This window comes from Triturus cristatus, chromosome 8 (assembly GCF_964204655.1).
Source record: "Triturus cristatus chromosome 8, aTriCri1.1, whole genome shotgun sequence".
Lineage (NCBI taxonomy): Eukaryota > Metazoa > Chordata > Amphibia > Caudata > Salamandridae > Triturus > Triturus cristatus.
This window is the reverse complement of record NC_140591.1, coordinates 840,060,719-840,073,374: the sequence shown is the minus strand read 5'-3', so window position 1 is coordinate 840,073,374 and position 12,656 is coordinate 840,060,719. Positions and strand designations below refer to the sequence as shown.

At 48.3% G+C, this 12,656-nt stretch overlaps 1 protein-coding gene across 3 annotated transcripts in view; it reads right to left on the bottom strand.

Moving 5' to 3' along the window:
* Positions 1–12,656, bottom strand: part of PHLDB2 (pleckstrin homology like domain family B member 2) — a 484,972-nt gene that overhangs the window by 39,167 nt on the left and 433,149 nt on the right. For all 3 annotated transcript variants that reach the window (XM_085622330.1, XM_085622331.1, XM_085622332.1), the window contains one exon: positions 7,942–8,032. In XM_085622330.1, coding sequence (XP_085478456.1) covers positions 7,942–8,032 — 91 coding nt within the window. The remainder of the gene's footprint in view (positions 1–7,941; positions 8,033–12,656) is intronic.

The following is a 12,656-nucleotide window of genomic DNA, read 5'->3' as shown; positions in this document are numbered from 1 at the left end:
CACCAGATGGCAATCTATGCACAAGCATACGATCTACAGCTCATATGCCTTGAACACTACAGTTTTACTATACGCTGAATGGCCTCTTTAAGATAGAATATATAGTGAAAGCAGGGTACCTTAATACTAACCTCAGATGAAAGTGAGGTGGGATGGTTTTGGGACTTCACTACACACTAGAGGGCCCATTTGTGAATGGTGAGAGGAGGTGCAGGGACAAGTGAAGGAAGATAATTTGAACACTAAGGAAATATGTTTTTTTTTTTAAAGCTTTATTGAAAAATTCTCCATTGAACACAGCCACTTGCCTACAACCCGGGGCCGGCAGCGTGTCATTTATGAGTTGTATACACAGCAAATAGGCCAACAACCCAGGGGGCAGGCAGCAATCACGAGCTAGAAATTATAAGGATCATTATGTATAGAGTGATCATGGTGCACAGCAAAGCGTCATAAATAAAGCATGCACAGCTTACATCGGTCAATAGATAGCAAAGCATATATAAAGCAAGTGAAGGTCTTCTGGATATAAATGTACCGGTGGGTTGGGATACCCATCAAGCGAACAGACACTAGACCCGTATGCCCTCCCATCCAATTATACTATACGCCCCGGGGAGTCAAAGCGCCCTATTGACAAGACACCCAAGATGGTGCCGTCTATGTTGGGCTGCAGACAGCAGATTAAGTGGTCGTGGCATGTGTATTGTCATCAGGGTCAGTGAGGGCCTCGCCGTCAATGTCCGACTCTCTGGCGAGCAAGTATGTTGTGTAAAGTCCCCAGAAGTTCTTGGGTCTACTCGGGGGGCGAAGCAATTCACTAAAATTCTCTGTTTGTGTACTACGGTAAAGCATGTTGTGCCACCATTGTGTCATTGTGGGTATAGGGCCCTTCGACCAGCACATTGCAACCCGCCGTTTAGCCATGAGAAGGCCCATATCCACCAGTCTACGTATAGCCTTAGGCAATTGTTTGAATACCCCAAAAGAGCCAGAGTCGGATCTGGAGCGAGCTCCATATCGGCTATTTTCCCCAACTCCAGGAAGACCCATTCCCAGAATCTATACACCCCCGGACATTGCCACGCTAGATGGAAGAAATCTGCGGATTGTGCACGACAAATGTCGCAAGCCGGGCTTTCCCTTAAACCATATCTGTGCAATCTCTCTGGGGTGTAGTACACTGTATTCACATACTTGAAGTGAATCAGTCTATGTCTGCCGTGTAAGGAGATACGTCTAGTACTGGTACAACAATAGGTCCACATGGAGTCATCGATAGTCTGTTGCAAATCTCGCTGCCAGGTGAGCCTGGCTTTAGTATAATGATTCGATCTATGGGACATCGCTAACCTGTATATGTTAGTGACCATTTTGCAGGGCGACTTAGCTCTGATAATGTAGGACAGTTCTAGCAATTCAGGGGATTCCTGTAGATCATCTTCCAAAATTTCATACAGTGCTCTCCTCACTCTATGAAACTGAAACCGTTGCAGCATGGTGCTAGTAACTGCTGGGTCCTCCACCTCCTCCCAGGTTTTAACTGTGCCATCTTGAAATAAATCCCCCGCCGTTAGTATGTTCAATGTTTGCAACACACGTATAACCCCTTTATCCCTACACGGGGCCAACCAAAGAGTCCATTCAATGGGCATGAGCGGGAAGTACAACAGTGCCCCCGCTTGTAATTGCAGTAAGTTATGCCAAGCATGTTGAGTCAAGTTAATGGAGTCTAATATCCCCATCCTACGATCTGTTGATTCAAAGATCGTGGCCGGAAGGGGGAGTGGATCTGCGAAAAGTTTTTCCATGTGAAGAAACTGAATATCCGGTGACCCATGTATCCAATAATAAGCTTGAGTGCCTTGTGCCGCTCTGTAGTACAAATTTAAATCTGGCGTGCCCAGCCCCCCATGTGATAGGGTAAAGTAAGTATCTGCCAATTCACCCTCGCTTGCTTGCCCGCCCAGGCCAATTTTATCAATGATTTGTTGACTCTCTGAAAAAAGGAACAAGGCAGAACAATGGGGATGTTTGTGAAGACAAACAGGAATCTGGGCAGAACCACCATCTTCATGATAGAGATTCTGTCAAGTAGAGACAACAGCAACTTAATCCAGGCTTCTACGTCATACTCCAGTCTGTTGACTGCAGTGCCCTTGTTTTCCCTAAACACGATCTCCGAATCCGTGTGGAGATGGATACCGAGGTACCGTATCACGTCAGTGGACCATTGCAATGGAAAATCCAGCTCAAAAGGTATCGTGACTGAGGTGAGTGGGAAAATTATGGACTTATACCAATTAACATGCAGACCCGATAGTGCCCCGAAGTGTACTACCTCCCTGGGGACAGAGGAGAGATTTCTTTCCGGTTCGCGAACATATAATAACGTGTCGTCTGCGTAGGTAGACACTATGATCTTATAATTCGGGAAACAGACACCTTTATGACTATGGTACTCCCGTAATGCACACGCTAGTGGTTCAGCAACCAGGGCATATAAAATGGGGGACCGCGAGCAGCCCTGCCTCGTCCCTCTGGATACTATAATAGAATCCGTTACCAATTTGCCTATTTTAATACGAGCCGTGGGGGAATCATAAAGTACCCCGATCAGTTGAAGAAAGACTGTGCCCAGTCCCATCCTAGACCGTACCTGTCACATGAAGGGCCACTCGACTGAATCGAAGGCCTTCTCCATGTCGAGGAAGACCGTGACCGCTTTAGAGTCCTGTTTGGTATGTTGAATGGTTCCGAAAACCGTACGAAGATTGTAGGTAAGGTTCCTGTCTGGAATGAACCCCGCCTGATCAGGGGCTACCAATACCGGCGCCAGGGGGACTAATCGATTAGCAAGTATTTTAGTGAATAATTTGGTGTCAACATTGAGCAGAGAGAACGGACGATAAGACCCGCACTCGTCTAGGGGCTTCCCGGTTTAGAGATGGCGACGATTATTGCCTCTCTCATCATTGGTGGCATCGCGCCTGAAACGCACATGTCGTCAAAAAGAATTGAAAGGTGTGGGAGCAATAAATCAAGAAAAGTTTTATAAAAGCCGACTGTGAGACCGTCCGCCCCCGGGGCGCTGGAAGCTTTCATACCCGACAAGGCCAATAAAATTTCGTCTTTTTCTACGGGTTACATAAGAAACTCCCGGTGTGTATTGGTGAGAAATGGTAATTTGATCTGCTTGAGATAGTCAATGATTCCATCCTCCGAGCCGGAAGACCGGGATGTGTATAATTCCGTGTAAAATTGCTTAAACCTATCTGCTATATCCGCCTCTTCAGATAGTATCTCACCCTCTGCCGTTTTAAGTTCAGTGACCAGCGTTTTGCTGCGCTTAGCTTTCAATATCTGCGCTAGTACAGAGCCTGGTCTGTCGCCCTCCCCATAGACACATGCCGTGGTATATGTGCCTAAATGCTTGATTTCGCTGTCAGCAGCATCTTGATATTCTCCCAACAGTTCTTTGATTTCATGCAATATTGCCTCATCTTTACACGCCAGTTGTCATTTTTCTAAGGCACCCAGTTTCCGTTCAAGATCAGCTAGTCTCTGTCGGATAGAGTGGAGAACCCCCGAGTGCTTGGCCATAGCAACGCCCCAAATGTAGACCTTGAAGGCCTCCCATATAACCTGAAAGCTATCCACAGACCCCACATTAATGGTGAAAAAAGTTTCAATAGCTTCAGCTATATCTTCTTTAAAGACAGGATCCAGCAATGAGTAAGGGGGAAACCGCCAAGTAAATGGCGGAATAGTCTTTCTTGGCTTGGTAAGAACTAACAGAATAGGAGAATGATCCGATAGAGTACGAAGAAGAACCAAGCACTCCCATGTGTGTCTCATGAGAGACGATGAAACCAACCAGTAGTCTATACGAGTGTGCAAATTATGATAAGCAGAGTAATGAGTATAACCTCCCCTATCATGCTATTGCGTTCTCCATTCATCACAAAGATCCATGCCCACCATGGTACTCTCAAGTGCTCTTGCCGCTGCAGAGGGTCGCCTCGTTGCCCCCCCGATCTATCCAAATTCGGGTTTCTGACCAGGTTAAAATCCCCACCCCAAAGGTACTGTGCCTCCGGGAGCTTGTTGACAGCGCCTGCAAGTGTTGTGTAAAACTCCGGGCAATTGAGTTGGGGCCGTAGACATTTACTATAATTAGATCAACGCCCTTCCCTTGACATCTGGAGATCACAAAGTGACCATCTCTGTCTGAGTCCAATTGGACCATTGTGAAGGATGACCTAGGGTTAACCCATGTCAGCACCCCTTGGGCATGTGTAGTGAAACCTGAGACGTTTATATTGTCCAACAGTCCTCTACTGCGTAGTAATGCGCTATTCAGTGGGAGATGCGTCTCCTGTAATAGGGCTATATCAATATTCTGCCTATTTAAATAGTTCAATGCCTTGCGCAATTTTCGGTGGTCGTTAAGCCCCCGAACATTCCACGTAAGCGCGCGAAGGGTGTCTAGCGTCTTCGACGTGTTAACATCACTGGGTCCCACCATCGTGTGTATTAGAGCACATTGTGTATTCCGACCTATGCAGCAAATAAGCAATAAGCACACCATGTAGAAACTGACACAAAGCATCAAACAACCAAAACCACAAAACTTTCCCTTCCTCCCCTCCTCCCCCCACCCACGACAGACCTCCCTCAACTCGGCCGTGATGCATCCCCTAGAACTCCCAATCACCCTTCCCCCACCCCCTCCCAAAACCAAATTTCCTCCCCTTGTGTGATTCACTCACGGGCGGATGTTGCTCGTACTAGCAAGGAATACAGTAAAAACATTAAACAGCCCCCCCGTGCACAGTCAGTGGACAATAATACAGCCTCACAGATCAAATAGACTCAGGCCTTAGAAATCATATGGAACAAGTTTGGCAGCTACCCTCACATGTCCAGGTCTCAGTGCCCCAATGATCTAGGCCTACCATCTGCAATAGTTCTGGCGCAGTCACTATATGTCTCACGTATAGCCGCCCCATCAGGCAACTGCCCCAGTTATCCTTCGTCATCATTTCCGATGACCCCTCCATCTGTACTGTGATGAATCTCGGGCTAGGCCAGTGTTACCCCACCAGTCGTGTCAATTGTGAAAAGGTAGCTACAGACAACAATAGGCAGTACCCAAACCACCCACAAGTCTACCCCCGCCCCATTTTCCCCAACCCCAAGACCATACTTATCGACTAGCGATAGTCCGCCATTGTTAATCTTGTTCCTCCCGAGATTCCCCAGTCGCTTCTTCAAGCAGGTGCCGTTCCGAGCTGTGTTGGTGTTCCTTGGACCAGTCCTTTAGAGCCTTCTGCAAGGACTTTGGATCAGTGAAGATGTGGGAACGGCCCTGTCTGTTAACCCGAAGCTTAGCAGGGTACAACATGGTGTAGTCTATGCCCATATCTCGTAGGTGTTTTTTCATCGGGACGAACTGTCGGCGCGCCTCCTGAACACGGTTGGTGAAGTCTGGAAATAGTGATATCACGGAACCTTCATAAGTCAATGGACGCTATTCCCTCGCCAGTCTCATGGCAGTGTCCCTGTCTCGATAGTTGAGCAGTTTTGCGATAATCAGTCGTGGTGGTGCCCCCGGGGGTGGTCGAGGCCCCAGGGAACGATGTGCTCTCTCCACCACGAACATGGCGGAGAAGACCCCCTCTCCCAGCAGCGTGACCAACAGCCTCTGAATAAATTGTTCCATGTTACCAGTCGGGGTGGACTCCGGGAGGCCAGTGACTCCGGTTACAGCGACGAGAACGCGCTTCCAAGTCATCCGTTTTATCTTGGAGGACACGTTGGACTCTCCCAAGTTGCTTGTGTTCTGTGTCTAGCGTAGTGTGTGCTTCCTCCGCCTCCGTTATTCTCCGCTCTGACATGTTCAATCGTTCAGCATGTTTGTCTAAGCGCTCAACCATTCTGTCCATCCTGTAGGAGAGGGCATCCATCTTTATACCTAAAGAGGTGATACCGCTTTGCAAGCTTTTTTCCATGGCTAATAGCATACCCCGGATGTCTGGGCTAGGGTCTTCAGTCGTGGGGGCCTGCATCCTGGCAGTCTCATCTGTGGAGGCGTCATGTGACTTCGACTGTTTCTGTTCATAAGAGAGCTCGGGCTGTGCTCTGTCTACTCTGCCCATTCTTGCACTCTGCAGGACCCACCAGGCAGAGCTCCTTCACACTCCTGCACTGAAGCCCAGCACTCCGAATGGTAAGGACAACCGTAGGGTGGTCCAGGCGATTACAATCCCCGCCGCTGTCTATCCCTCCTATGGGGCAGTACTCCGTGCAGAATGGAGCTAGTGTCTTGCAGCTCAATGCTAGCGCCTGATGGTGTTCACATACATTAGCGTTCAGGGCCGCCTGCTAACAAGATGTATCCGGTAGTGCGCGTCCAGGCCGGGCCTCAGAGGTCAGCTAAAAGTTCCATCGCTGCTGCCCGGGCCACACCGCATTTCTTCAGGCAGCCCTGCCTGTCGCCGCAGAGACTCCGATTTTTGCCCCACGCTAGACCAAAGAAAAATCCAGGATACCGCCACCGGGGACTGAGTCAGTGGGAAATGACGAAATCAGTCCCGTCCCAGCTGAGGAGTGCCTCTCCTCTCCGATCCCACCACCCGGGCTCAGTTCGCGCACATGTGCCCCGCAGCTCCAGAGTGTCCGCACCACCACAGCCCCGTAGCGGCGAGCACCCCAGTCTGCACACTTCAGGAATCTTTTTTGGGCCACCCCGCTCTCCTCGCACGCTGACTCAGTACACACAGGTCCTGTCCGCAGAGACACCCCTCAGGGCAGTGCAAAGCGTGCTCAGGCCGCGCGGAACAAGATGGCGGTCCCAGGGGGCAGCTATTCTCCTAGACGCTCAGGACCGTAATGGGGTTCAGCAAGGGGCACCCACCTTGGGCTAATCACCCCGTAGGTCCTACTCACGTGCCAGTGTTCTGGAGGGAACCGGCCACTCCTGTAGCGCAAGCGCTCAGTTCCTCTCTCCGTCAGCCTTAGCTCGTCTGGCCGGCCCAGATTCTCTGCGTGTCTTTTTACACCTATCGCCAAATCGTCCGGTGCGCAATCTGCCCCCCGGGTGCGCCTCGATGAATTGGGGCCTGCAGTAACAGTGATCACAGCAGGCTTCCGGGGACTACGGAGCGCCAATCGGGTTCCCAGTGCCCCAGTGGCACATCTCTGATCGGAGTCCGCTGCTAAGCTCCACTTCAGCCCGGGGATCCAGGCCCAGCAAGGCGAGCGGCGCCAGGGCTCCGTAGCTGCTTCATTCTCGGTCACAGGAGAGCCGGAGTTCGACCTCTGCGCTCCTGGCGTGTTCCGGGGTACAGGCCTCGGTATTATAATTATTTAATGCTGCAAGACTGTCGGATAGATGCCGGATATTAGGACAGTGTCACGGAGCTAAAGGCTTAAGCGGCCATCTTGGTCGTGAGCAAGCTCCGCCCCCGCACTAAGGAAATATGTCTATATGAAATTGCAAACCAATGGGTATTTTTTTAAACAAATTCCTCAGGGCAATTTTACTGTTCAAACATTGTTCAGCACCATTTTTATCTTTGATGGAAATACCCAAACTCTCTAGGGAAGGTCCTTAGTAAGTAGGCCCTTAATTTTGGGATTATTACCTGAGTGCCCCTCAAGAAATGCCTGTATTTTTGTCTAAATGCTATTAAGATTTTGTTGTAAAATGCCCCCATTAGCTCTACTTTAAAAAAAAATCTGAAAACATTATTGGGGGGAATCTACCTTCACAAGCACCTTATGAAGAATTGGGCTCACTCATTTACTAATATCAATTCAAGATGTGTAAAGTGGGGGGTACTTATTTTTTCTGGCTACTCCCCTGGACTGATGAGATTTTCACACTTCCTTATTTCACATTAACGTCTAGAAAAAGATGACAACTGAATATGTTACCCTTGATTCAAGTAATCGAGTCTTTTCAGCCTGTGCCTCTTTCAAAAGCCTCTCCATCTCTTCGATTCTGGCAACATTTGAAGTGCTGGCACTAAAAACGAAAATATAAAAAATTCTTGTGAACAAATAATCCAAATGGTTTCTTGCATTCCCCACTTTTAGCTTTTATATGTACTTTACAATGTATTTCATTTTCCATGCATCAGAATATGTGCAACAGACACAGTATGGAGTGACACAGAAATATGTAGCATATAAAATAGTTTTATAAAAAAATCGTTGAGAGAATTACGTAGCGTTTGTGAGGGCATAGCTTTTAGTACAATTCTTTCTGGATTAGATAGTTCATTAATTATAGTAAAAAGTTCTTTAGAATCATTACTGGAATTGAGGATGCGTGTAGAAAAAAGGGGCGGCTTTAGCAATCAGGATGTTTTTCTTGTAATCTTTCATGGCTGCGATATAGAGGAGTTTTTTGTCCGGGTAGTATTTCAGACGCCATTGCCTCTCTAGCTGGTGCACAGCCAGTTTCTGGGTTTTAAATTCATTAGAGAACCATTTTTGTGCATCGGCGCGGCGGGCTAATTTTACTTTTTTAAGGGGTGCATGTTTGTTACTAGCATTAAGTAGCCATTCGGATACGTTAATTTCTGTTGTGTTAATGTCAGTGCCAAGGGGCGGAGCAGTTTTAGTTAACGTATCCAGAAATTCTTTTTTATTGACAGTGTTCCACTTCCTAGAAAGGCCGCCTTCGGCCGTGCAGGTTTTCTTGATAGGTGGAAATCTAAGTATAAATTTTAACAGATGGTGATCTGACCAGATACAGAGAACAACAGTAGGAATGGAGGTGGTCAGGCCGTTAGTCCAAACTTGGTCAAGAATATGACCTTTTAGATGGGTGGGGGATACGACCTTTTGGCTGAAATTTAGATTACTGAGAAGGTCAGATAGCTCAGCCTTCATGTGGGCCTTCATGTGGGTCTTTGTACCAGTAATTGAAGTCGCCCACGAGGAGGATCTTAACATGCTCAATCACGAGTTTAGCCATCACTTCACTGAGTGAGAGGGGGAAGAGAGGCATCTGATGGGGTGGCCTATAGAGAAGGACACAGACAAAGGAGTCGTTAATTGAGTCAAGTTTTATTGCTATGTTCTCAGTCTCTTTAAGAGGGAGACATGTTAGGGAGCAAAACCTGTGACTAGTGTGAACGATAGCTGCGACCCCCCCACCTGATTTGCCAAGTGGGCTGTTGGCATGTATAATAGTCAGGGGGTAGAGCCGCCAGCATATCAGGGGCAGAATCCGCGGTAAGCCAGGTTTCAGTCAACAGTAGAATACTAGGTTTGTCGGTGAGGAGGAGAAGAAAAATGTCCAACTGGTGTTTGATAAGGGAACGAGTATTGAGATAGTAGATAGAGAATGGGGAAGCCTCGAGTTTAGCCTGGCTCTGTGAGGTGTACTTGGGAATGGTTGGGGTCTGAAATTCCGGAAAAGTGCGCCGGTTGGCGTGAAATTCGAGTTCAGATATGCGAGCCAGGGTTTTATGGGTGAGATATAAGTGAGTAGAATGCAATGTTTTCAGAGTTTCCCCGGAGTTGGTTGTGCGGCGGGCATAATGACAGGCCTCGGGGCCCGGCTGGGCGCGGATGGGTGCAGACGGGCTTGCCTTTGGCGTGCCGCCAGCGCGCCCGCTGCACGTGTCCGCTGCGCTCCCGCACTGCGTGTTGCATTTACCTCCGTTCCCCGCCCTCTTGCAGCCCTCTCACAGCATGATTGGCTGCTACCGGGGGGAGTCTCTAGGAGCAATCAAGGGAGCCGGGAAGCAGCCGTCTTAGGCATGGAGCACTATGGTAACAATTTCACGTGCAAAATACAATTCTAAGTGCAATTTTGATTTTAAAAGCAATGTTTTTTAAAACTAAGCGGTAGCGTTTCCCTGACAAGCCTAAAAACAATTCAAGAGCAAGGAAGCCTAGTGTGGGACTCCCGTGCTGCGAGCTGCCTTTACCTCCATTCCCCGCCCTCTCGCAGCGTGATTGGCTGCTACCAGGGGGAGTCTCTAGGAGCAATCAAGGGAGCCAGGAAGCAGCCGTCTTAGGCATGGCGCACTATGGTAACAATTTCACATGCAAAATACAATTCTAAGTGCAATTTTGATTTTAAAAGCAATGTTTTTTAAAACTAAGCGGTAGCGTTTCCCTGACAAGCCTAAAAACAATTCAAGAGCAAGGAAACCTAGTGTGGGACTCCCGCGCTGCGAGCTGCCTTTACCTCCGTTCCCCGCCCTCTGCTCCGCCCTCTCGCAGCGTGATTGGCTGCTACCGGGGGGAGTCTCTAGGAGCAATCAAGGGAGCCGGGAAGCAGCCGTCTTAGGCGAGAAGCACTACGGTAACAATTTCACGTGCAAAATACAATTCTAAGTGCAATTTTGATTTTAAAAGCAATGTTTTTTAAAACTAAGCGGTAGCGTTTCCCTGACAAGCCTAAAAACAATTCAAGAGCAAGGAAACCTAGTGTGGGACTCCCGCGCTGCGAGCTGCCTTTACCTCCGTTCCCCGCCCTCTGCTCCGCCCTCTCGCAGCGTGATTGGCTGCTACCGGGGGGAGTCTCTAGGAGCAATCAAGGGAGCCGGGAAGCAGCCGTCTTAGGCGAGAAGCACTACGGTAACAATTTCACGTGCAAAATACAATTCTAAGTGCAATTTTGATTTTAAAAGCAATGTTTTTTAAAACTAAGCGGTAGCGTTTCCCTGACAAGCCTAAAAACAATTCAAGAGCAAGGAAACCTAGTGTGGGACTCCCGCGCTGCGAGCTGCCTTTACCTCCGTTCCCCGCCCTCTGCTCCGCCCTCTCGCAGCGTGATTGGCTGCTACCGGGGGGAGTCTCTAGGAGCAATCAAGGGAGCCGGGAAGCAGCCGTCTTAGGCGAGAAGCACTACGGTAACAATTTCACGTGCAAAATACAATTCTAAGTGCAATTTTGATTTTAAAAGCAATGTTTTTTCAAACTAAGCGGTAGCGTTTCCCTGACAAGCCTAAAATCAATTCAAGAGCAAGGAAGCCTAGTGTGGGACTCCCGTGCTGGGAGCTGCCTTTACCTCTGTTCCCCGCCCTCTGCTCCGCCCTCTCGCAGCGTGATTGGCTGCTACCGGGGGGAGTCTCTAGGAGCAATCAAGGGAGCCGGGAAGCAGCCGTCTTATGCGAGGAGCACTACGGTAACAATTTCACGTGCAAAATACAATTCTAAGTGCAATTTTGATTTTAAAAGCGAAGTTTTTTTAAACTAAGCGGTAGCGTTTCCCTGACAAGTCTAAAAACAATTCAAGAGCAAGGAAGCCTAGTCTCTGCTTTTGTAGTAGCTTAAGGCTGATTCTCTCTGTTGGTCTCACCCCTCCTCTGACTCTCTTAATTTATAGGTACTTTACAGTTCACCCACTCCCACTGGTTTGTAGAGGTAGTGACAAGCTCCTCTTCAGCATGAAGGCTGAGAGTTTTGTGCGAGCTTCTGATTTGGGCACCACCACTCACTCAACCTCCTTGTTGATACACTTAAGCTGATAAAGTAAGTGCCACCTCATGTCCTCTCCTGGAGCCAGCACCAGCGAACAGAAGGCAACTTTTGCAGAGAGAATACAACAGCTCTTACAGAGCATTGTGAATGGGAGTTGTCAGGGTAATGACTACCCGCTAACATCCCTGAGAGATACTGTAAACATCTTGATTTACTCTACTTACAGTACAGCACACATTATTTATTCACCCACTATCAAAAAGATCAAAACAGAGGCAAATATTATACATTCACTGATTTTGTTTGTAAGTTGCTCGCTTACCACTGTGCTTTTAGTGATTTTAAAGGTTAGGTGTTATTTTAGTTTGCAATTAAGATCTGTGGGCGACTTAAAATTCACAGTTTTGAATCCCTTAACAACAGTTTGTGCCTTTCATCCTTAACACGTCAATGCAATCAGTAGCACTGGTCTTTTTTATAACATCATTAGGTCTCGCCTGACCCAGCGCATGCGCTGGTCTGGCGAGACTTATTGAGAGGGCTCCAAAAAGTGCTACCAGGCCAGCCTAGAGCTACAGTGCATGTGCGCGAGCTCGCGCGCCGCGCTTTATCGCGATTACATTCACTTTCGCGGCCGCAGGGCCGCTTTGAAGTTTGATCGCGATCACTTTCACTTTCGCGGCCGCTTGGCATAGCCAATAGGTCTCGCTTTTGGGACCTTCTGAGTATTTAGTTATGCAACTGTTGCATGGCTAAACACTTATAAGGTCCCAAAGGCGAGACCTAATGGCTATGCCAATGCTTGTATGGATTAAATACTCTGCTTGAGATGCGCACTTTAGCGCCCTTCATCTGCCCTGCGCTCACATCACCACTTTCACTGGAGGGGACTGCTACAGTTAACAAATGCAACCGCTTCACCCACGTGGGTGATGGTACAAATGAATGATGAGATGTTATGCGCGTGCCTGGTAGCTATTGTTGGAGGGCGGGTGAGCTTGGCACTTGTGCTCACTGGTCAGCCTTCCTATGGTATGGCCACTTCCAAAGACAGGCGGTTCGACGATTCACATCTGTGTTTGAATTAATTGTGTCGAAACCAACGATGGCTTAAGGATTTACACAAAGAAGTACTCGAATCACCCTCTAACTCACTCCAATTGCAGAAGTGTGTAAATGGTTTCAGTTTCTGTGTGAGCCTACCA